General features: G+C 37.4%; 1 protein-coding gene and 1 long non-coding RNA gene across 6 annotated transcripts in view; one reads left to right on the forward strand and one right to left on the reverse strand.

Moving 5' to 3' along the window:
• The first annotated feature begins 1,300 nt into the window (after positions 1–1,300).
• Positions 1,301–9,847, forward strand: LOC121023310 (uncharacterized). Its single transcript, XR_005787341.1, has 3 exons — positions 1,301–1,402; positions 1,512–1,513; positions 9,837–9,847. It is a non-coding gene; the product is annotated as an uncharacterized LOC121023310 (long non-coding RNA).
• Positions 9,848–21,757: 11,910 nt separating this feature from the next.
• Positions 21,758–26,235, reverse strand: part of HIRA (histone cell cycle regulator) — a 106,290-nt gene continuing 101,812 nt past the window's right edge. For 4 of the 5 annotated variants that reach the window (XM_040465128.1, XM_040465129.1, XM_040465131.1 and 1 more), the window contains one exon: positions 21,758–22,650. In XM_040465128.1, coding sequence (XP_040321062.1) covers positions 22,196–22,650 — 455 coding nt within the window. In that variant the 3' untranslated portion in view covers positions 21,758–22,195. The remainder of the gene's footprint in view (positions 22,651–26,235) is intronic. The other variant, XM_040465130.1, reaches the window with a different exon arrangement.

Below are 26,235 nucleotides of genomic sequence, written 5' to 3' on the forward strand. Positions count from 1 at the left end.
GAGCCTGACGCGGGGCTCGAACTCACGGACCGCGAGATCGTGACCTGACTGAAGTCGGAGGCTTAACCGACTGCGCCACCCAGGCGCCCCTGTTCTATCTCTTTTTAAAAGATAGCTATTGAAGTCTCCAGCCGTTATTGTAGTACTATTTCCCTTTTTCAGTACTATTAATATTTGCTTCATATACTTTGAGGGTCTGTTATTAGGTTTGTAAATAGTGTATCTTTTTTCTGTAGTAAACCTTTTATTAACATACAATATCTTTGTCTATTGTAATCTTTTTTCTTTAAAGTCTATTTGTCTGATATTAGTATAATCATTCCAGCTCTCTTTTATTTACTATTTTCATGGAATATCCTTTTCTGTCCTTTCACTTTCAACCAATTTGAGTTTTTGGACTGAAAGTGAGCCACTTATCGGAAGCATATAGTTGGATCATGTGTTTTAATCCATTGTGTTAATCTCTCATTTGACTGCAGAGTTTAATTTAGTTACATAAAGTAGAAACTAATAAGGAAGGAATTATGCTATTTTGCTACTGCTTTCTTATATGCTTTATAGGCCTTTCATGTATCTCATTCTATTATGGCCTTTTTTTTGTGTTCAGTTGATTATTTCTGTAGTAAAGTTAAAAACATTTTTTAATGTTTATTTATTTTTGAGAGAGAGAGAGAGGGAGGGAGGGAGGGAGGGGCAGAGAGAGAGGGAGACACAGAATCTGAAGCAGGCTCCAGACCCTGAGCTGTCAGCACAGAGCCCGATGCGGGGCTCGAACCCACTAGCCGTGAGATCATAACCTGAGCTGAAGTTATATAACTGACTGAGCCACCCAGGCACCCGTCTGTAGAAAAATCTTTATTCCCTTATATCCTTTTGTGTATGTTGTATAAATACATTTTTGTCCTTACCATGGGGATTAAATTTAGTATCCTAAATTTATAACAATCTAATTTGAATTTATATCAACTTAAATCTGTTCCTATACAGCTCATTCTTCCTCCTTTTACTGATGTCAACAATTATATATTTGTATTTTTGGTGCTCAGTGCCATAGATTAGTAACTCTTTTTATGCATTTGTCTTTTAAATAATGTGGAAAATAAAAAATGGAGTTACAAGGAAAAATTGCAATAGCACTAGCTTTTATAATTGTCACATACTAATCTTTATTTCCTTTTTTCTTGGTAAATGAAAATTTATTATTGCCATGTTTTCATCATCAAAAGTTATTATCTTGGTCTTTCTTTCTTGCCTTTGTATAGGGCCAAAAGAGAGACATTGGCTATTTTGATAACCTTAAAGTGAACTCCAGGAATGTCACTGACAGCATGACCTTTGCAACCAAACCCAGCAACCAGAACCTCATCATTTTCCTCAATAAAATTCAAACAACCATCATTGAGTACAAAGGCTGTGATTTTTTTTGCCATTCTTTTAAAAAATTTATTAATTTATTATTATTGTTTTTTAACTTACATCAAAGTTAGCATATTATACAACAATGATTTCAGGAGTAGATTGCAGTGATTCATCCCCTGTGTATAACACCCAGTGCTCATCCCAACAAGTGTCTTCCTTAATGCCCCTTTCCCATTTAACCCATCCCCCCACGCATAACCCCTCTAGCAATCCTCAGTTTGTTCTCTGTATTTAAGAGTCTCTTATGGTTTGTCTCCCTCTCTGTTTTTATATTACTTTTGTTTCCCTTCCCTTATGTTCATCTATTTGTATCTTAATTCCACATATGAGTAAAGTAGTATGATATTTGTCTCTGACTAATTTTGCTTAGCATAATACCCTCTAGTTCCACCCATGTAGTTGCAAATTGCAAGATCATTCTTTCTGATTGCTGAGTAATACATCCTCTTTATCCATTCATCCATCTATGGACATTTGGGCTCTTTCCATACTTTGGCTATTGCCAATAGCACTGCTGTAAACATTGGGGTGCATGTGCCCCTTTGAAACAGCACACCTATATCCCTTGAATAAATACCTAGTAGTGCAGTTGCTGGATCATAGGGTAATTCTATTTTTAATTTTTTGAGGAACTTCCATACTGTTTTCCAGAGTGGCTGCACCAGTTTGCATTCCCACCAGCCGTACAAAAGAGATCCTCTTTCTCTGAATCCTTGCCAACATCTATTGTTGCCTGAGTTGTTAATTTTAGTCATTCTGACTGGTGTAAGGTGGTATCTCATTGTGGTTTTAATTTGTATTTCCCTGATGACGAGTGATATTGACCATTTTTTCATGTGTCTTTTAGCCATCTGGATGTCTTCTTTGGAAAAGTATCTATTCATGTCTTTTGCCCATTTCTTCACAGGATTATTTGTTTTTGGGGTAAGTTTGATAAGTTCTTTATAGATTTTGGATACTAAACCTTTATCTGATACGTCGTTTGCAAATATCTTCTCCCATTGGGTCAGTTGCCTTTTAGTTTTGCTGATTGTTTCCTTTGCTGTGCAGAAGCTTTTTATCTTGATGTGGTCCCAATAGTTCATTATTATTATTATTATTATTATTATTATTATTATTGTTATTGCCATTCTTGATTAGCTGGAACCTGACACACTTCCTAACGGCAGAATTTGGCTATTTGGCTTCAAGGACTACTTTTTCCAGCACAATTCTTTTGCATGGAAAGTGCCACCAAAAGGGTTGGCCTTCAGGGCTGTGCCAAAATGGGCCTTCTAGCATGTTTATCACTTCTGATCTTGTCGTTGGCTATGGAACTTCCTGGAAGTATGAAAACTATGACACTTGCCCATCCTGCCAGCACCACAGGCCTGAGCAAAAGAGAGAAGCAGCACAGGAAGGATCCACAAGCTTTACCAATCTTTATTTCTTCATATAGTTTTGAGTTACTGTCTAGCATTCTTTCATTTCAACTTGAAGGATTCCCTTTAGCATTTCTTGTGGAACAGCTCTAGTGGTAACATACTCCCTCAGTGTTTATCCGAGAATGTCAGAATTTCTCCTTCATATTTGAAGGACAGTTTTGCTGAATATAGAAATAATAATGTTCTTTTTTTTTTTCTCTCTTTCAGCACTTTGAATATATCAGCACACTACATTCTGGCCTCCAAGATTTCTCATGAGAAATCAGTTGATAACCTTATTGAGATTCCTTCTGGTGAGGAGCTGTTTCCCTCTTGCTGTTTTTAAGATTGTCTTTGGATTTTCATAGTTTGACTATAATGTGGGGGGGGGGGGTTTGTTGGCTTGTTTATACTAGTTGGAATTTGTTGAGTTTCTTAGATTTGTAGATTCATGTCTTAAACCAAATTTGGGAGGTTCTCAATCCTTATTTCCTCAAATATTCTTTCTGCTCCTTTCTCACTATTTTCTACTTATGTGATTCCCACAACATATATGTTGGACTGTTTTATAGTGTCCCACAGGTCATTTAGGCTCAGTTCACTTTTCTCCATTCCTTTCTCTTTCTATTCCTTAAACTAAATAATTTCAATAGCCTTATCTTAAAGTTTGCCAATTCTTTCTTCTGCTTGCTCCAATATACTTTTAAAACATTCCAGTGAATTTTTATTTCATTTATTGTACTTTTCATTTTGAGAATTTCTTTTTAAATTTCTACCTCTTTTTGATATTGATGTTCTCATTTTGTTCATACATAGTTTTCCTGTCTATTCCCATGTTTTCCTTTAGCTCTTCTAGTATCTTTAAGAAAGTTTTTAACTAGACTTCATGCCCAGTGCAGTGCCCAGCGTGGGACTTGAACTCATGACCCTGAAATCAAGACCTGAGCTGAGATCAAGAGTTTGACACTTAACTGACTGAGACACCTAGGTGACCCAAGAAAGTCATATTTAATGTTTTGTCTAATAAGCCGATGTCAGCGGTTCCTCAGAGACAGCTCATGGTGATTTATTTTGTTCCTTTAAATGGTCTATACTTTACTGTTTTTCTTTTTCCCTTTTGTATGTCTGTGATTTTTTGTTGTTGAAACTGGACATTTGAATTTCATAATGTGGAAACTCTGGAATCAGATTGTTCCCCTTCTCCAGAATTTTCTCTCTCCCTCCTCTCTCTCTCTCTCTCTCTCTCTCTCTCTCTCTCTCTCTGTTTTTAAAGTTGTTCAAGGGTGTCTTTGCTTGTGATTAGCCTGAGATGAAAGCTCGAGATCTTCTCAGTTCTTTTCTGACACTCTGTTTCCATGGGTATACATAGAAATTTTCTAAATTTCCCTGTATACATGTCTGATTTTGAATGTCATAATCCTTAAATGTCTGACTCTCGAAGGGGAAAAAAAGGTAAAAAGAAACAGAGAGAAAAAATACCCCAGGGACTGTTCTTCAGTCCCTTGCTAGGAATTTCAACTGGTGCAAGTTAAAACAACAGTGGCCAGCCTCTGGGCTGCATCTCAGTGGTCAAAAGCAGCAGTCAAAAATCAGAATACTGGGGCACCTGGGTGGCTCAGTCAGTTGAGCATCCTACTCTTGGTTTCAGCTCAGGTCATGATCCCAGGATCATGGGATTGAGACCCGCATCAGGCTCCATGCTGAGTGTGGAGCCTGCTTGAGATTCTCTCTTTCTCTCTCTCTCTCCCTCTGCCCCTCTCCCTGGCTTGTGTACATGCTCTTTCCCTAAAATAAAAACTAAACAAAAATACTTGCCTTAAAAAAAAAAATCAGAATACCAAACACCAATATTTGGGGACAAAGTCCTTATTGCCCACAGTGGGCACAGTGGGACTTGCTTATTGCAGCCCTTATTGCTCACAGTGGGAATACCAAACACTAATATTTGAGGACAAGGTCCTTATTGTCCATGGTGGTTCCAGAAAGCCACACCAGGAACATAGATTTGCCTGCTTGCTGTAGGCTTCAATGGATGGAAAATGGGTAGCCATTACTGTGCTAAAACTGAAATTAATAAAAATAAACTGCAATTTACTAGCCAAGCTTTCCCCAGGAAGCTGTAATCATCCATATAGACTCGAGTTCCAAAATACTTACATCAGATGATTTCTGCCAGTATAATTTTTGTGGAAAGACAGATTGTGGAGAGACAGATTCCTGATTCTTCTTACTCTTCTATCTTCCTTTACTTCACTCCAATGTTTTAATGTTGATGACATATATTTTATATTTCTCTTCATATTTCATTCCTTTGTGTTATCATTAAGAATCCCAGTTGCTTTTATAAAAAAAATATTGTATTTAGGTCTTTACCCCATTTTGAGATTAAAAAAAAATGATATGGTGTAAACTGAAGTTCATTATTTAAACAAGTGGATGTCAAATTGTTCCAGCACCATTTGTTGAAAATACTATGTTTTCTTTATTGAGTTACTTTGACAACTTTGTTGAAAATAAATTTACTATATACCTTTGGGTCTATTTCTGCATGCCCTATTCTATTCTATTCATCTATTTATATGTTTTTGTATAAATATCATACTGTCTTAATGACTGAGCTTTAAAAAAACTTTAAATATTTATTTATTTTAGAGAGAGAGGGAGAGACACAGAGTGAGTGGGGGAGGGGCAGAGAAAGAGGGAGACACAGAATCTGAAGCAGGCTCCAGGCTCTGAGCTGTCAGCACAGAGCCCAATGCGGGGCTTGAACTCATGAACCATGAGATCATGACCTGAACCAAAGTCGGCTGTTTAACCAACAGAGCCACCCAGGCATAACTCAAAATCAGTGTAGGTCTTTCAACTATGTTCTTTTTTTCAAAATTTTTTGGTTTTTCTAGTTCCTTTGCATTTTTGAATAAATTACAGAATCAGTTTGGCAGTTTCTCAAAAAAAGCTGATTGAAATTTGGTTAGGAATAAATTCAATCATAAATCAAGTGCACGCTGGGGTGCAGTTCAGGGGAAACTAAGTGCGGGGTTCTAGAGTCTTGTCCTAGTGGAGTCACACAGGACATGCTTAGTTCTGCCAACAAAAGATGTCACAACCTGCGTGAAATGTTGTTTATCAAGAGAGGTCATTAGAAACTAAATGCCCAAGATTTTGATTGGGGTATGATCACAAGATAACTTTATTCTGGTGAATAATCAAATTCCAGACTGCCAGGGTGAAAGCAAGTGTTCAGCATATATAATATTGTTTGTACAAAAGGTTTAGATTCAACAATCCTCTATTACCAGTTAATGGTAGAAATTCTCCTGAAATCTAAGTTTCCAGACAACAGCCGAGGACCAACCTTATAAGATGCTATCAAAGCATAGCAGTCAAACTAGCTATGTTAATCTTTTTCTACACTGTTACCATAATTTATTTTCTAATCTTTCACTTTTTAACTTTACTATTTGTTTTATTGTGTTAGAATACATATAACATAATTTTTCCCATTTTAAGTGCACAATTAGTGGCATTAGTTATATTCACAATGTCGCGTACCATCCATTCACTTTTAACCTATTTGTTTTATGTATAAAGTGGGTTTCTTATAGGCAGTATTTATAGCAGTTTGCTGTTTTTTATCCAAAGTGAAAATCCATGCATTTTAATTCAGAGTGTTTATACCACTTAGATTTTTCATACCATTTATATTTGATTATGGATTAGCTTGGATTTAAGTCTACCACCTTGCTGTTTTTTTTTTTTTTCATTTGTCCTATCTGTATTTTTTACTACTTTTTCCTGCCTTGTTTACTTATTTTTGTTCTTGCTTGTTTGGAATGAACAGTGTATTTTTATAATGCCATTCATCTCCATTGTGGCTTTAATAAGTATAATTGTTATTTTTGTTTTATTTTTAGTGGTTGCACTAGACTTTATACATATTTAACTTGTCACTGTTTACCTTCAAGTAATACAATAGCATTTCACATATAGCATAATAATTTAATGGGGTGCCTGTGTGGCTCAGTTGGTTAAGCCTCCAACTTCAGCTCAGGTCATGATCTCGCAGTTCCTGAGTTCAAGCCCTGCATCCGGGTTCTGTGCTGACAGCTCGGAGCCTGAATCCCACTTTGGATTCTGTGTCTCCCTCTCTCTCTCTGTTCCTCCCCAACTCACACTCTCTCTCATGTCTCTCTCTCAAAAATAAATAATTTAAAAATTTTATAAAAAAATAATTTAAACATACTTCAAATTTATCCCCTTGTAATCTGTGCTATTGTTGTCATACACGTTATTAAATCCCACAATATGTTATTATTATTGCTGTCAACCTGAAGCCAGCAAATTATGATTCACTATCCAGTTGTCCCCATACCATTTGTTGAAAAAAACTTCTTTCCTCCATATAATTGTCTTGACACCTTGTTGAAATCTTGTGATGTCTTTGTCTGGTTTTAGTATCAGAATGATATTAGTTGCATATTCCATTGTATGTATATACCACATTAAAAAATCTATTGATCTGTGATTGGACACTTAGGTTATTTCCACTTTTTGGCTATTGTGAAGTTATGCTGCTATGAACACTGGCATACCCTGTTTTCAATTCTTTAGGGTTTATACCTTGGAGTAGAATTAATGGATCATATGACAAGTCTATGTTTAACTTTTTGATGAACATCTTCAATGATTTTCAATTATATATATACACACACACATACATACATACATACATACATACACATACATATACACACATATTAAAGTTATATCATTAGTGGTCATTCTAGGACTTACTATACACATTTTAACTTATCAGAGGCAGGTTCAGATTTATACTAACTTAATTCCAGTAAGATACATAAACATAACTATATAGCACTATTCCTTTCCCCCTTTTTGTGATATTATTGTCATATATATTATACCTCACACATGTTAAGCTCTAAATACATTGTTGTAATTATTACTTCATATAATTTAATGGCTTTTAAAATAAGAAAATGAAAGAGAGCAAATACATATCTATAGCTTTAAAAAATATTTACCTTCTTTATTATCATTTCCAGTTCTCTTTATTTGTTCTTGTGTATTTGAGTTGGCATCTGGAGTAATTTCTTTAGCTCAGTACAGTTTTGCTGCACCCATTTCCTTTGTGTTATTATTGGCAAGTATTTTATATTTCTATAAGTTATATGCCCAAAGAAACATTATAAACATATTGTTTCATACAATTGTTTTTAAAATCAGCTAAGAGAAGAAAAGAGGAACAAACAGGATCTCATAGAGTTGTGTACAATACTCCATGTGACAACAAAATGCACATTTTTTTCGAGCACCTATGGAATATAAATCAAATGGGCCATATACTAGGTTATAAAACAACCTCAACAAATTTAAAATTTGTTGAGTAACTAGAAATCAACAGTATAAGGATAACAGGATATCCCTAGATACTTGGGAACTAAACAATATACTTCAAAATAATCCATGGATGAAAGACAAAGGCTCAAGGGAAATTTTTAAAAATACAATGAACTGAACAAAAATAAAAATTAAACATAACAAAATTTGTGGAATATAGCCAAAGCAATGTTGAGAGGGGAATTTTAGCAGTAAATGCTTATATTATAAATGAGGGAGTGGCATCAGAAAGATGGCTTAATAATATTCCTCTCATTTGTGACCCTCCTCAACAACAACAATTTGGCATCCATCTATAGTCTATGGGATCCAGTACTACACACCAATGGATCCAGGAGGAGTCTTGCTCACTGTGCATCAGGTAATAGGCATATGGACCTTAGTCCTCACAGAAACCCTTCAGTGACCCAAGAACTGACTCCAGCCCCTCTTGGCCATGGTCCAGGAGCCCCTGGAGAACGCTGTCTTAGACAATCAATTATAGGAAAGAGTCTTTGTGGAAGTCCAGGTTTCCAGTGGAGAAGTTCCATCATACCACTGAAGCAAAAAAATATGAATTTGGATGCATTGGACAAGGTAAGAGGAACAGTTTAACTTATCTGCATCACCCCTTCTCCAAGGTGGCACAGCTCAGGGCCAAGATATCTTCTCAGCTTGTGGTTTCTCCTGCAGGGGAAAGTGAGAGTGTTGAGTGAGCACCTGGCTTTCCTAGCTGTGCAGTATGCTGCCAAAGGGGCCTATTTATTCCTCATGCCAGCCAGAGTACTGAATCATGAGTTACATAACTGGAGGGCCAGGAAGAGGCTGGGAGGACTCCTAGAGGACATTAAAGGAATGAAGATCCTATCAACCACATTGAATTCTCCATCAAAAAGCCCACCCACAAGCTGCTAAGGATGTCTCACCTGCAGATGCCTGCAATCTGGTCCATAGGCACCCCCAGAACTCCGTGTACCTCACCCACATGCCACATCCTATGGTTGGCTCCCTATGTTTGTTCTCAATGGTGGTGGTAAGAGCAAGCTCTGGCAGATGGCTTGTGAGCATGCAAAGAAAGCAGCCCCAAACTGCAGGCTAGGGAGAGACAACAAACATAAATTTTTTTCTACCACCCTTGGGAAAGAAAAAAAGAGACTGTCAGCACCCACCCTGGTGCATTGCAGGGTTGAGAAAAGGCATACAAACTTAATAATTTTGCCATCAAAGGGAGCAAAAAGTGTAGAGTAAGCATGTCCATAGAAGGGCCAAGAAAGCCTCAGAATCACTAGCAGAGCTGACAGAGGTATTTCTCTCCTGTGTGCAGTTAGTAAGACTGGAGGAAGTGACTGCTACTTCAAATGCAAAGACATCAACACAAAACTTCTATGGAAAATCAAAGAAACATAACACCACTCAGGGATCACTACAATTTACTAGTAATCAATTCCAAAGACATGCAGATCTGAGATTTACTAATAAAGAATTAAAAATAGCTGTTTTAAGGTAGTTCATTGAGCTACAAAAAACCTGATTTCAGTGAAATCAGGAAAATATACACAAACAAAATGAAAAGTTTAAAAAACAGATAGAAATTGGGGCCACTGCCTGGCTCAGTCAGAAGAGCATGTGACTCTTGATCTAAGGATCATGAGTTTGAGCCTCATGTTGAGTGTAGACAACACTTAAAAAAATATAACCTTTAAAAAAGAGAGATAGAAATAATAAAAAGTAGCTGCACAAAAATTCAGGAGCTAAAGAATATAATAAATGAAATGAAAAATGAGATAGAGAACATCAACATTAGAATGGATTGAGCATAAGAAAGAAACTGTAAGTTCAAGACAGGAACTTTGAAATTATCTAGTCAGAATAGAATTTTTAAAAAATGATAGAGCAACAAAAGCCTACATGATATATGGGATACCACCAAAAGGAAGAATTTGTAAATGATTGGTGTTCCAGAAGGGGAAGAAAGAAGAGGGCAGAAAGTTTATTTAAAGAAATACTGGCTGAGAACATCTCAAATCTGGGGAGAGATTTAGATTACTAAGCTAATGAAGTTCATAGGTCACCAAACAAACTCAACTTAAAGAGATTTTCTTCAAGGAGTGCCTGGGTGGCTCAGTCGGTTGAGCATCCAACTCTTGATTTCAGCTCACATCATGATCCCAGGGGTGTGGGATTGAGCCCTGTGTAAGGCTCTGTATTGAACATGGAGCCTGCTTAAGAGTCTCTCCCTCTGCCCCTCTGCCCCCACTGGTGCTTTCTCTCTCTCTCTCTCTCTCTCTCTCTCTCTCTCTCTCTCTCTCAAAAAAGAGAGAGATCTTTTTCTCTTTTTTTTGTTTTGTTTTTTTTAATTTATTTATTTTTTTGTTTTTTTTTCAATATATGAAATTTATTGTCAAATTGGTTTCCATACAACACCCAGTGCTCATCCCAAAAGGTGCCCTCCTCAATACCCATCACCCACCCTCCCCTCCCTCCCACCCCCCATCAACCCTCAGTTTGTTCTCAGTTTTTAAGAGTCTCTTATGCTTTGGCTCGAGAGAGATCTTTTTCAAGATACATTCTAATAAAAATGACAAAAATCATATTCAGAGGGAGAATCGTAAAAACAGGATAAGAACAGAAGCTTGTACCTTACAAGGAACCCTCATAAAGCTATCAGTGGATTTCTCAGCAGAAACCTTATAAGGCTAGGAGAAAGTGGGATTATAAACTCAAAGTGCTGAAAGGAAAAAAATGTTATCCAAGAATATTATATCTGGCAAAGGTGTTCTTCAGAAATGATGGGAAAATAAAGATGTTCCTATAGAAAAACACAAGTTAAGAGATCATGTTGGGTTCTCTGCTGTTAGCACAGAGCCCATTTCAGATCCTCTGTCCCCCTCTCTCTTTTCTTCTTCCCCACTTATGCTCTCACTCTCTCAAAAATAAATAAACTTAAAAAAAAAAAAAAAAACAAAGTGGCTGTACCATTTTTCATTCCCACCAGCAACAGATGAGAGTTCCTGTTGTTCTACATCCTTGTTGGCATTTGGTATTGCCAGGGTTTTGTTTTTGTTTTTTGTCAGTTCTTTTATTTTAGCCAAGCTAATAGATGTGTACTAGTTATTTCATTGTTTTTTTGAATTTTTAATTCCCTAATTGAAGCATCTTTTCACATACTTACAGCTATCTGTATATCTTCTCTGGTGAAGTGTCTGTCATCATTTGTGCATTTTTAAATTGTGTTGCTTGTTTTCCTATTGTTGAATTTTGAGAGTTCTATGAAGAGTTTATATACATTGCATACAAGTCCTTAGTATCAGATAACTTATTTGCAAATATTTTCTCTGAGTATGAGGCTTGTATTTTTAATCTTTTAACATTGACTTCTGGGGTGCCTGGGTGGGTCAGTTGGTTAAGCACCTGACTCTTAGTTTTGGCTCAGGTCATGACCTCACAATTCATGATGTTTAAGCCTCATATTGGGCTCTGTGCTGACAGCAGCACCTGCTTGAGATTCTCCGTCTCCCTCTCTCTCTCTGCCCATTCCATGCTTGTGCTCTTTCTCCTAAAATAAGTAAATATTTTAAAAATGATAAAATTGTATTAAAAAACATTGACTTAGAGCAGCATTTTTAAAGTCTAGATTCTTTTTTTTTTTTTTTTTTTTTTTTTTGCATGTGGATATCTAGTGCTTACAACACCATTTGCTGAAAGGACTATTCTTTCTTTCTTCATTGAATTGTCTTTATCAGTTTATTGAAAAAATGACACAGGCATCTATCATAAAACCCAGCAATTGTCCTCCTAGGCATTATTTTAAAAAAAACAAAGATGGGGCGCCTGGGTGGCTCAGTCCGTTAAGTGTACAACTTTGGTTCAGTTCATGATTTTGTGGTTCATGGGTTTGAGCCCCATGTTGGGCTCTGTACTTACAGCTCAGAGTCTGGAGCCTGCCTCAGTTCTGTGTCTTCCTCTCTCTCTGGCTCTCCCCTATTTGTGCTCTCTCTCTTTATTAAAAATAAATAAACATTTAAAAAAAGAAAAAAGAAAAGCAAACATGTAGGTTTATACAAAAAATTTAGTAGTTTTAACATATAGTAATCAAAAATTGGAATCAGCTCTGATGTCCTTCAATAGGTGAATGATTATAAAAACTATGTAGCAAAACCACAAACTAGTATTTAGCAACAGAAATGAAATATTGATATATAAAACAACTTGAATTAGTCTCCAATTATCCTGAGTGAAGAAAGCCAATTCCAATAGGTTACATACTATATGATTCCATTTATTTTACATTCTTGCAATGACAAAATTGCAGAAAGGGAGAACAGATTAAAGAGATGATGGGGTGAATGGGAATTGTTGTGGCTATAAAAGAGCAACATGAGTCCACTTAATAACAGTAATATATACATTATTCTCAAGTGTATATGGAACATTCTCTGGGATAAACTATAACACAAGTTTCAATACATTTAAAGATAGAAATAATACAAAGTACTTTTTTGACCACAGTAGAATGAAATCACACCAATAACAGAAATAAAATTGGGAAATTCATAAATATGTGGAAATTAAATCACACACTCTAAATGACTGATGAGTCAAAGAAGAAATCAAAAGAGAAAGAAAATAATTTGAGATAAATGAAAACAAGGACACAACATACTAAAACTCATAGGATGCAGTTAGGGCAGTACTTACGGGGAAATTTCATAGCTTTAATTTAATTACAAAAACTGGAAAAGAATACACTAAACCTAAAACAAGCAGAAGGAAGGAAGTAATAAAGATCAGAGCACTAATTTATGAAAGAGAGAATATGAAAACCATAGAGAATATAAAGGTAATCAAGAGCTGTTTCTTTGCAAAAGTTAAAAAATTTGATGAGCTTTAGCTATATTGATCAAGGAAATAAGAGAGAAAATTAGATTATTAGAATCAGAAAAAAAGAGGGAAATTACCATCTTACAAAAATAAAAAAAATTATAAAGCAATACTATGAACAACTGTATGCCAATAAATGAGATAGCTTAGATAAAATGAACACATTTCTAGAAAGACAAACTATTGTAATCAACTCAGGTAGAAATAGACAATCCAAATAGATCTCTAACAAGTAAAAAGATTGAATTAGTAATACAAAAAACCTATTTTCAAAAAAAGCACAGGCCCAGGTGGCTTTACTGCTTAAGTCTATGAGACACTAAAAAAATTAGTATAAATTCTTCACAAATTCTCCAAAGAAATAGAACAGTAGGGAATACTTCACAACTTATTCACTCATTCTGTGACACCCTGTCTCTAAAACCATAAAAGACCTCACAAATAAACTTCAAACCAATATATCTTTTGAATATGGACACAAATACAGTGACATGTAAATAGAATTATATACCATCACCATTTGGGATTTATCTTAGGAATGCAAGGATGGTTCAATATACAAAAAAATCAATTATAATTAGATGAGAACTTCTTCAATCGGATCTTAAATCATCTTAAAAACCTACAATTAGTATATAATACTTAATGGCGAGAGACTTGGACACATTCACTCTAAGATCAGTAACAAGCAATGGTATCCACTCTTGCCACTTCTATTCAACCTTGTACCAGAGGTTCTGGTCAGAGCAACTAGGCAGGAAAAAGAAATAAAAGGCATTTAGATAGAAAAAGAAGTAAAACTATTTCTAATCACAGATGACATAATCTGGTATGTAGAAAATCTCCAGGAGTTCATTAAAAAGTATTAAAACTAATAAAAGAGTTCAGCAAGGTTCCAGGATAAAAGATTAACAGGCAAAAATCAATTGTATTTCTATATGCTTGAAATGAACAATCTGGAAGCAAAATTTTAAAAATGTTTCCATTTATAGGGGTGCCTCAATTGGTTAAACGTTGGACTTCAGCTCGGATCATGATTTGGTGGTTCGTGGGTTCAAACCCCTCGTGGTGCTCTCTGCTGTCAGCACAGAGCCCGCTTCAGATCCTCTGTCCCTGCCACCCCCCGACTCTGTCCTTCCCCTGTTAACATGCTCTCTCTCTCTCAAAAACAAAAATAAAAACACTTCCATTTATAATAGCATCAAAAAGAATAACATAATTGGGAATAAATTTTATAAAATAACTGAAAAGTTTATATACTGGAAGCAACAAAATATTATTGAAAGAAATTAAGGGATACTTTCTCAACAAAGGGGGTTTAGAGGGAAAATACATCAACATTATAAAGGCCACTTATGAAAAACCCACAGCTAACATCATCCTAAATAGTGAAAAAAATGAGAGCTTTTCCTTTAAGATCAGTGACAAGGATGTCCACTTTCACACTTTTATTCAATATAGTACTAGATGTCCCAGCCACACCAATCAGACAAGAAAAAGAAATAAAAGGCATACATATCAGTAAGGAAGAAGTGAAACTGTCACTATGTTTGCAGATGACATGATACTATACATATAAAACTCTAAAGACTCCACCAAAAAACTATTAGAATAAATGAGTTCAGTAAAGTTGTAGGATATAAAATTAATACACAGAAGTTGGTTATGTTTCTATACACTAATAATAAAGTAGCAGAGAGAGAAATTAAGAAAACAATTCCATTTACAATTGCACCAGAAGAATAAAATACCTAAGGGGCACCTGGGTGGCTCAGTCAGTTAAACGTCTGACTTCGGCTCAGGTCATGATCTTGTGATTGGTGAGTTCAAGCCCTGCATCAGGCTCTCTCCTGTCAGCATGGAGCCCACTTTGGATCCTCTGTCTGCTCCCCTCTCTGCCCCTCTCCTGCTTGTGCACTCTCTCTCTCTCAAAAATAATTAACCATTAAAAAAAAACCTAAAAACAATCTTAAAAAAAAAAAAAAAAGAATAAGATACCTAGGAATAAACTTAACCAAGGAGGTGAAAGACCTGTACTCTGAAAACTATAAAACATTGATGAAAGAAATTGAAGATGACACTAATGAAAAGATATTCTATGTTCATGGATTGGAAGAATTAATATTGGTAAAGTGTCCATAGTATCCAAAGAAATCTACAGATTCAACACAATCTGTATCTAAATACCCAATGGCACTTCCCCCCAACCCCAAACAGAACTAGAACCAATAATACTAAAATCTGAATGGAACTGCAAAAGACCCTGAATAGTCAGAGAAGTCTTGAGAAAGAACGAAGCTGGAGTTAGCACAATTCCAGACTTCAAGATATACTACAAAGCTGTAATAATGTAAACAGTATGGTATTGGCACAAAAATAGACACATAGATCAATAGAACAGAATAAAAAGCCCAGAAATAAACCCATGCTTTTATGGTCAATTAGTCTATGATAAAGGATATACAATGGGGAAAAGAATCTCTTCAATGAGTGGTGCTGGAAAAACTGGATAGCTACATGCAAAAGAATGAAACCAGACCACGTCTTAAACGTACACAAAGATAGGGGCTCCTGGCTGGCTCAGTCAGTGCAACATGCAACTCTTGATCTTGGGTTTGTGAGTTTGAGCCCCAAATTGGGTGTAGAGATTACTTAAAAACAGTATCTTAAAACATACACAAAAATAAACTCAAAAGGATTTAAAGATCCAAATGTGAGAACTGAAACCATAAAACTCCTAGAAGAAAACATAGGCAGTGCTTTCTGACATTGGCTATAGCAACATTTTTCTATCTATGTCTCCTCAGGCAAAGAAAACAAAAGCAAAAATCAACTATTGGGACTATACCAAAATAAAAAGTTTTGCACAGTTAAGAACACCATCAACAAAATGAGAAGGCAACCTACTGAATGGGAGAATATATTTGCAAATGATGCATCTGATAAGGGGTTAATATATAAAATATATAAAGAACTTGTATAACTCAACACCCGAAAAACAAATAATCCAATTAACAAATGGGCAGAGGATCTGAATAGACATTTTTCCAAATAAGGCATACTGATGGCCAACAGACACATGAAAAGATGTTCAACATAACTAATCACCAGGAAAATGCAAATCAAAATTGCAGTGAGGTATCACTTTACATCTGTCAGAATGGCTAAAATTTAAAAGCAAGAAATAACAAGTGTTGGTGAGGATGTGGAGAAAAAGGAACCTTTGTGCATTGTTGGTGGAGATGCAAATAGGTGCACCCACTGTGGAAAACAGTATGCATGTTCCCACTCCCCCCCCCCATTAAAAAATAGAACTACCATATGAAATAGTATTCCACTACTAGGTATTTACCCAAAGAAAATGAAAACACTAATTCAAAAAGATATATGTACCCCTATGTTTATGTTTATTGCAGCATTATTTATAATAGCCAAAATTTGTGAGCAAACTAGGTGCCCGTTGATATATGGATAAAGATGTGGCATATGTGTGTGTGTGTGTGTGTGTGTGTGTGTGTGTGTGTGTAACAGAATATTACTCAGCTATAAAAAAAGGATGAGGTCTTGTGATCTGTGACAACAGAGATGGACCTACGAGTATTATGCTAAGAGAGAAAGACAAATACCGTATGATTTCATTTAATGGAATCTAAAAAACAAAACAAATAAAAAGCAGGAACAGACCCATAAATACAGAGAACAAACTGATGTTTGGATTTCAAAACTTGCTGTAAAGCAACATTAATTAAGGCAGTGTAATATGGGTATAAAGAAATATAGATCAATGGAATGGAACTGAGAGTCTAGAAACAACTCATGTGTCTATGGCCAAATGATTTTCAACAAAAGGGCCAAGACCATTCAATGGGGGAAATAGTCTTTTCAATAAATGGTGCTGGCACATTGGAATGCCACATGCAAAATAGTGAAGCTGGATTCTTAACTCACACCATATATAAAAATTTACACCAAATGGATCAAAGTCCTAAATATAAGAGCCCAAACTATAAAATTCTTGGTAGAAAACACGGGGGTAAATTCGCATAACCTCAGATGTTAGCAATGGTTGCTTATATGAGACTAGAAGCACAAATAACAAATGAAAAAATAAATTAGATTTCATCAAAACTGAAAACTTCTGGGGCGCCTGGGTGGCGCAGTCGGTTAAGCGTCCGACTTCAGCCAGGTCACGATCTCGCGGTCCGTGAGTTCGAGCCCCGCGTCGGGCTCTGGGCTGATGGCTCAGAGCCTGGAGCCTGTTTCCGATTCTGTATCTCCCTCTCTCTGCCCCTCCCCCGTTCATGCTCTGTCTCTCTCTCTCTGTCCCAAAAATAAATAAACATTGAAAAAAAAAAAAAAGAAAAAAAAAACTGAAAACTTCTATGTTTCAACACACTATCAAGAAAGTAAATGTACAACCTACAGAAGGGGAAGAAATATTTTTAAACCTTATATCTGATAAGGAACTTGTATTAGAATATATAAAAAACTCTTACAACTCAAAAATAAAGAAAAATAATTCAATTTAAAAATTGGCAAAATATCTGAATAGACATTTCTCCAAGTAAGATATTTAAATAACCAATAAGTACTTTAAAAGATGCTCAATGTTTTTAGTCACTAGGGAAATGCAAATGAAAACCACAGTGAGATACCTTTTCACATTCACTTGGATGGTCAGGTAACAAGAATCGTTGGTGAGAATGTGGAGAAATCAGAACCCTCATATACTGCTGGTATAAATGTAAAATGGTGCAGCCATTTGGAAGGCAGTCTTGAAGTTCATCAGTTAACTAGTCACCATATGACCTAGTAATTCTATTCCTATGTATATATTAATGAGAAATGAAAACATGTCCATACAGAAACTTGTAAACAATGTTGATAGCAGCATTACACATAATCGTCAGAAGGTGAAATCAACTCAAGTGTCCATCAGTGGATGGATAAGCCAAATATGGTACATCCAAACAACGAATATTATTCGGCCATAAGGAGTGACGCACTAATACAGGCTACAACATGGTTGAATCTTGAAAACATGCTAAGTGAAAGAAGCCAGTTACAAAATACCATATATTCTGTGATTCCATTTATTATGAAATATCCAGAATAGGCAAATGATAGAGACAAAGAGTAGATTGATGGCTGCTTAGGGATTATGGGAATGGGGCATAATAAAGGGTATGGAGTTTCTTTTTGAGGTGATGAAAATGTTCTAATAGTGACTGCAGTGATGATTGCACTTATGTGTGATCACAGTGATGATTGCACATACGTGTGACTCTACTAAAAACCACTGAATTGTACACTTTAAATAGATGAACTGCATATTATGTGAATTATTTATCTCGGTAAAAATTTTTAAGGGGCAACATGAGGCATTCTGAGTTGATTAAAATGTTCTGTATCTTTAAAAACAAAACAAAAACCTAGTAATGGAATACGTGAGTTCTATGGTTAGTGTATGTTTTTAACTTTATAAGGAACTGTCAAACTTCAAAGTGACTACTTTGTCTTCCTGCTAGCAATGTACAAAAGTTCCAGTTGCTGCACGTTCTCATGAATACTCAGTATTGTAATTTTTAACAATTTAAGCCATTCTAATAGGTATATGTTGTTATATCATTGTGGTTTTATCATCTATCACTTACATTTTCTGAATGACTAATGATGTTGAGCATCTTTTCATGTACTTGTTTTAGTTGCCATCCATGTATCTTTAGTAAAGTGTCCTAAGTTTAAAATAATTAATTAAAGGGGCATCTGGGTGGCTCAGTTGGTTAAGCGTCCGACTCTTGATTTCGGCTCAGGTCATGATCTCACAGTTCATGAGTTTGAGCCCCACATTGGGCTCCACACTGACAGAGCAGAGCCTGCTTGGGATTCTCTCTCCCTTTCTCTCTGTCCCTCCCCTGCTCATGTGCACGCTGTCTCAAAAACAAACTTTAAAAAATTACAGAAGTAATTAAGTTAAATTTAAGTTACAAAAGAATAGTAATTTTCACAAAAATTAGAAACTTAAAACCAAAACAGAAATAACATTTAAAGATGAAGAACGATGTGGAGAATAATATTTGCCATGTACGTGAAAGGACAGGGAGAGTAGATACCATATGTGACGAGATGATGGACTTTGCTCTTTGTTTTGAGTGTATCTGCTGTGTGTATATATAACCTCTTACTGCACCAACCTAATTTGTAAAATGCTCTGACTCCTCCCATGTGATCTGGAGGCTAAAGTTGGGAGGTGTCCAATATGATCAGGTCAGAATTTTGAGAGGCAAGGAGTCCTAGGCTTGGACAATACAGGCCCACAGTGTTCTGCTTGCAAACAAGGTCTGTGGGCAGAGGTAGTGGGAAGGTGTGGGGCATCAGTAGATGGAGTAGGGAGGTCATCAGGCATTAGGGGTAGGTGTGAGGAGAAAAGGGACAGTGGCACAGGGGTCACCAGGAAGAGTACAAAGGATAAGGATAGGGCAAATTTTTGGCCATTATTTCTCCAAATATTTTTTTCTGTCACTCACTTTTCTATCATGTACTTTGAGGACTTCAATTACTTGTATACTGAGCCACTTGATGTTGTCCCATGGCTTATTAATACTATTTTTTTCTTTCCTCTTATGGACTTTTTCTGTCTTGGAACATTTTTATTGCTATGGCTTTACATTCACAAATCTTTTGCGATGTCTAATCTATTTCATCTTTAGAAGCTTGTGACTTTCTTGTTATGTTTGCACTTAATTTTTTGATCATAATGGATAATGCTATAATTCATTTTGGATCGTGTCCCTGCTTCGTGTGCCTGGTAGTCTTTGTTTGGATGCCAGACATTGTAAACTCTACTTTGTTGGATGTTGCATACTTTAGTTGTTTAGTTGTTGTAAATCCTCTTGAACTTTGCTTTGCAATGTAATTAATTAGCTGGACAATTTAATCCTTTTGGGTCTTGCTTTTTTGTTAGATGAATCTGGAGCACTGTTCTAATTATTCTTCAATATTGAGGCAATACTTCCTAAGTACTCTACCTCAACCAAGCCTGTGAGTTATGTTTTTCTAGTCTGGTTCGTAGGAACAAGTGCTGTTCTTAACCCTGAGTAAAACGTAGGCAATTTTCACTCTAATCTGTTCAGGTGGTTTTTTGCCTAGCCTTGGCTATTTCCTCATTTGCACACACTGATCAGTGCTCAGTTCAATATGCACGGATAGGGTAGGGCTTCCTCTGCTGAGTTCCAGGGTTCTCTCTCTACGGAGTTTTCTCCTTTCTGGTGTTATGTCCTGTGAACTCTAGCTGCCTTGGTCTCCCTGGGCTCTAGGCTTTATTTCTTCAACTCAAGTAGGTCTGCTGGTTTCCTCAGGTTACCCTACCTTTGCTGCAGACTGGAAACTCTCTCTCTGGATAGTAAACTGGAGCAGTCATAGGGCTCAATTTGTTTGTTTTTCCTATTTCCCAGGATTACTGTCCCTTGCTTTCTGACATTCAGTGTCTTGAGATCATCGTTTCATGTATGTTGACTGGCTTTTTTGGTTGGTTCAGGCAGGACGGTCGATTTGGTTTCTGTTACTCCATCTTGGCTGGAAGTGGAAGTCCCTGACATCTTTCTGCTTAACTTCTCCTCTCCAAATAAGAGTGTTAAAACACTGATTGTCAAAATTTTCTTCAAGGAGGTATTTGTTAAGTGTCAGGACTTTAACTACGTGATCCCAGTTAGTCCTTACAACCATGCAGGTTTTCTTAACCTCATCACCATTTGACAGCTGAAAAGCAAGGCCCAGAGTTTTGCTGGTTTGGACTTCAGCAAGCCTGTCAGTCCTGAGGCCATGTGCATTCTGTGGCTCCAAAAATTTCTTAATGCTTTGCTGCAGAGTTGCCTGGGGAGTTGACTGACCCACATAGCACCTCTGGTTCCTCATTCCTTAAAGAAGGGCTCATACTTGTAGCCTGGCTTTTGAGGTATTCATACCCACATGCACTCTGTACTCTGGCTTGGTCAGGCATGCATGTATGCTGGTGTCTCATCCAGCCACTTGACATGAATGAGAAGGCAGTAAGATGGACACTAAGTAAGGAAGCATCCAGAGAGGGTTATCAGTGGCCAAAGTCACCCAGGCCTTCTAATTCCGAATCCAGGTCTCTGTTTCCAGACTTGAGATCCCACACAGCTGGCAGGGAGGCAACAGTGAGGTGCATAACACAGAGGTAAAGGTGCTCAGTCCTTACCACACTTGAGGTTTCCGTGATTCTAGCTATTTCCTCTCCTGTGGGTCAGCCTCTGGACCACTTTCTAAGAAAATCCCAGCTTTCAGGTAATTCTTCCGAAAACTCAAGCCTGTACTTACTGATTTCCTTCCATGAAATTGGCAAGTCAGCTGTAGCTCTTGGTTGCCAGTATGATCAGAGACCAAGGGGCCCCACCACCAGAAGAACTTTGAGGCATGGCTTGGGAAGAGACTTATGTGAGGTGGCCTATCGGTTACCCCCAGCTCAGCCTCAGATCCTTCAAAGAAGTGACCTCCACAGTGGGAAAGAATTTCTGCACAGAGAGGCTGGGGCCAATAGATGACATCAAAAATCCTTTCTGGTTCTGATGTTCCATTATTGCCCATTTCAGGGGAAGGTGGAAGTTAGAAGGAAAAGGCAGGGGAAGCCAGGATGATTTGGTATCCAATGCGTGTTCATTTATTTTACACTTACAAAAGAAATCGCCCACCCCTCTGCCCCATTCCCCCAAAAAACAGTCTCTTTTTACAAACATTTAAAAATTAAAACCAAATGAAGATAGACAAGTTAATTTCAGTACAATTATTTTTCAATGTAGCTGTCATAATTAGAGTTTAAATTTCCTACAAGTGACCAATGTCCAAGTGACTTATAGGGGAAATCCTGATTATTGGCCAAAAGGAAAATTCCATATTACAAGTTAGCAAATTCTAGTACAAAAATAGTCCGTGTTGGAATAGGCTTTCCTTTTACATAGGTCTCGGGGTCAGCCTACTGACCGCATAATACACTAACATTTCAGGGTTCTCTCTCTTTCACAAATGGCTCATTCGTCATAGCTGAAGCAGCACGGTGCCTGCAGTGGCAGGGACTAGCGTCCACCTTGGGACCGTGCTGGAGACGGCAGGCCTGGGAGTGCCTCACTGACTCCGGGGCAGCAGGGCAGGGCCCCAGCCCCAGCTCTGCACAGGGGTCCTGGAGGGAGGGATGAATGGCTGGCAGAGGTTCCTCCTTCTGAGGGAGCAACAGGCCCAGGAAATAGGGGAAGTCTGCCCAGGAAGCTGGGTTGGTGCTGGCACGGGACAGCCCACCTCTTGCCAGTGTCTCCTCGTCCTTCTGTAGCCTGACGAGGTGAGAGGTGGTCCTCTGTGTTGTCAGCGGTGAGAGTGTGGCCCTGCCCTTGCTGTAGCCAGGGGAGGCCTAGGCAGGCTACTTGTCCCTCAGGATATCGAGCTGCTCCTGACACTCGGTGAAGAGGCGCTGAAAGCGGAGATTCTGCCCAATGACTGGCAGTAGCTCCTTCAACAGTTCCCTCTTCCGGAGACCCTGTGGACACAAAGAGTGACAGTTAAATTCAAGTGTCAGTGAGGAGACCTGAAAGATGGGGGGGCTTCCCTGGCCTGGCAGAGAAATTTTGTCTCCCCATCTGACCCCCAGAGATCCCCTGGAGAAACTACAGATGGATGAGAGCAATTTCTCTACATGCTGGCAAGTCCTAGGCAAGCCAAAAGCGTGAGCTGGGGCATGTGGGATGGAGTAGGGAAAGGACACAGTGCAAGGATACAGCAAAGAAAACCAGGGTAGGTTCTGCTCCTGTGTCCCCTAAGTTTGCTGGCATAATCACCACTGGCCTTGAACTGTACTGATTAGTGGCCATGGTAGCTTGGCCTTCCAGACCAGGACAGAAGTAGGATATTAGGGTAGAGGGACAGGTGGATAGCCATCCAGGAATGGCTGTTCCCTCATGTGGATTTTCTCTAGGGGACTGAGGTCAAATTCAAGGGAGAAGAAGCACCTGGGAGGCAGTGGCTGGCCTTGGTTTTATAATCCTGGGGCCTCTGCCCTTGGGCTTTGCCAGGAATCTTTCATGCCTGGGTGCACTGGCACCATGGTCTGCCTGGGTTCTCCTGCAACATGTAGTGTGAGGAGGGGTCTCCACTGCACAGAACCCTGAGGAGCACATCTGCTGCAAAGAAAAAAACCACCAACCAACAACACTGACCATTGGAAGTGAAGGAAGGCCCAAGATGTTAAGATAAGCATGGTAACAAGACAAGGAATTATAGAAAAGAACCAAGCGTAGATATTAAATATGAGCAACATAGTCATTGAAGGAGATGGGATTTGCGGGAGAACAGACACTGCTGAAGACCAAGTCAGAGTAGAGTCAGATGGAGGACCACAGATCATGCTTGAGGAGAGAGGCAAGAGAGGGGAAGTAAGAGGAGAAATTGTATGGGAAAAGTAAAGGCAGAAGGAGGCAGCAAATGGGCGCAATATCTAAATAATGGGTCCCAGAAGAGAGAAAGAAGAGAGTAGGAAATATTTAAGGAAATAATACAGGTGGATTTCATATAATAAAATCAAATGGCCTTAGGTTGAAAGCCTCCATGAATGCTGATCATGTAAGATATGGAAACATAATAAAGGTCATATATGAAAACCACACAACTAACATATTTCAGTGGTGAAAAACAGAGCTTTTCCTCTAAGATCAGTAATAAGACAAAGGTGTCCACTCTCTCTACTTTTATTCAACATAGTACTGTAAGTCCTAGCCACAGCAGTCAGATAAGAAAAAGAAATAGGCATCTAAATTGGTAAGAAGTAAAACTTTCACCATTTGCAGATTGCATGACACTATTATACTATACCATTATAATATATTACACTATTGTAATATATTATATTATATGTAGAAAACCCTAAAGACTTCACCAAAAAACTAAAACTGATAAATGAGTTTAGTAAAATCACAGCAAAAAGTTAATATATAGAAATCTTACATTTCTTCACACTAATAACGAAGTAGCAGAATAGAAAATAAGGAAACAATCCCATTTACAACTGCACCAAGAACAATAAAATACCTAGGAAGACTTGTACTCCACAAAAACTGTAAAACATTGATAAAAGAAACTGAAGACACAAATAAATGGAAAGATATTTCATGTTCATAGATTGGAAGGACCAATATTGTAAAAATGTCCAGATCACCCAAAGCAATCTACAGATTTAATGCAATCCCTATTAAAATACCAACATTTTTCACAAAACTGGGGGAAAAAAAGATATGGAAAAGCTGGTATCTAGACATGTTAGGATAAAATATACAGAATTTGAGTATATCAAAGACAGAAACATTCTGAAAGTTTCTAAAAAACAAGAGCATATTACCTACAAAAGGAGAGATACCAAGATACACAATAAAGTAGTATTTATAATATACTGGGAAAAAACCTCATAACCTAAACTTTTTTACCCAAATAGGTATTCATATTAAAGGGTATAATGAAAAGTATTCTTAGGCTTATAAGACCTCAAAACGTTTGCCACAAAAAAGATCCACCGTGAAAATGTTTTGGAGGAAATACTTGAAGAGAAGATAAATCCAGACAATGCTAAGAGACATGAAAAGAAATGTGATCAACTATGGCTAAAGTTTATATTAGCCTTAAGAAAACCAAGAAAACAAAAACATGTAAATGGTTTGAGCTTAGCAATGAGGGGGAAAAAAAAAAAGCTTGTCAGATTAGATAAAATAAAAGCCAGCCATCCAATGTTAGTAAGAAACATATAAACATGGATGCAGAAGGGTTAAAAGTTGGAGAGAGATATGTTAGTAAAGAGTAAAAAGAGAGCCAGTATTTTACAATTACCAAAGAGGACTTCACGACAAAAAAGTTGCTGAGGAAAGAGAAAGTCAAAGAGAGGGACAAAACCACCCTCAGGGAGATTTTAATACAAAACCAACTAGTGATGGGTCAGAAAGGGAAAAAGCTGCAGAATCACGTAATCTGAACTGAACATTTAGTAAATAAGACTTAATGGACATATACAAAATGAAAATACACGTTCTTTGGCACACATAGAAATACAAAAAATTGCTCTAAAAGTAAACCTCAAAAAATAGGCATCATGTAGACTGCAGATTGGCATGGTCGAATACAGCCTACTATATGTTTTTGTAAATAATTTTATCAAAATGCAGCCACACCCATCCTTTTGTTTATATACCATGTTACAACAGCAGAGTCAAGCAGTTGTACAGAGACTGCATGAATTTGCAAAGCCTGACATGTTTACTCTCTGGTCCCTGACAGAAGAAATTTGCCAACCCCTGATATAGCTCATGTTCTCTAACTAAGACACAAATAGAACTCATGAATCTAATTAATCAATTAATTAATGAAATTGTTAATTGAAACTAAAAATGACTTACAAGTGAAAGGCAATAAAAACACTATATACTGCGAAAATGGTGAAATGCTACAGAAGAGGGGCTCTTATAAGGATACTTAAAAACATAAAACATCTATCAGAGTACATACAAAAATGACAACCAATTACCCGAGTCCAACTTAGGTATCAGAAAAACAAAAACAACAAAAAAACAACACACACACACACACACACACAAAAATAAAATAAAATAAAATAACAAAATAAAATAAAATAAAATAAAATAAAATAAGAAAAGAAAGAAAAAAAGACATCAAAAAAACGTATTTATTTTATTTTGGAGAGAGAGAGATAAGCAGAGAGAGAGGGGGATAGATGATCTGAAGTGGGTTCTGTGCTGACAGCACATAGCCCGATGTGGTGCTCAAATTTGCGAACTGTGAGATCATGACCTGATCCAAAGTTGGATGTTTAACCGACAGAGCGACCCAGGAACCCCAAGAAAAAACATTTTTAAAAAGAAAATGAGGGGGCGCCTGGGTGGCGCAGTCGGTTAAGCGTCCGACTTCAGCTCAGGTCACGATCTCGCGGTTCGTGAGTTCGAGCCCCGCGTCGGGCTCTGGGCTGATGGCTCAGAGCCTGGAGCCTGTTTTCGATTCTGTGTCTCCCTCCCTCTCTGCCCCTCCCCCATTCATGCTCTGTCTCTCTCTGTCCCAAAAATAAATAAAC

Source organism: Herpailurus yagouaroundi, unplaced genomic scaffold (genome assembly GCF_014898765.1).
Source record: "Herpailurus yagouaroundi ecotype Mexico unplaced genomic scaffold, PumYag 545, whole genome shotgun sequence".
NCBI classification, from domain to species: domain Eukaryota; kingdom Metazoa; phylum Chordata; class Mammalia; order Carnivora; family Felidae; genus Herpailurus; species Herpailurus yagouaroundi.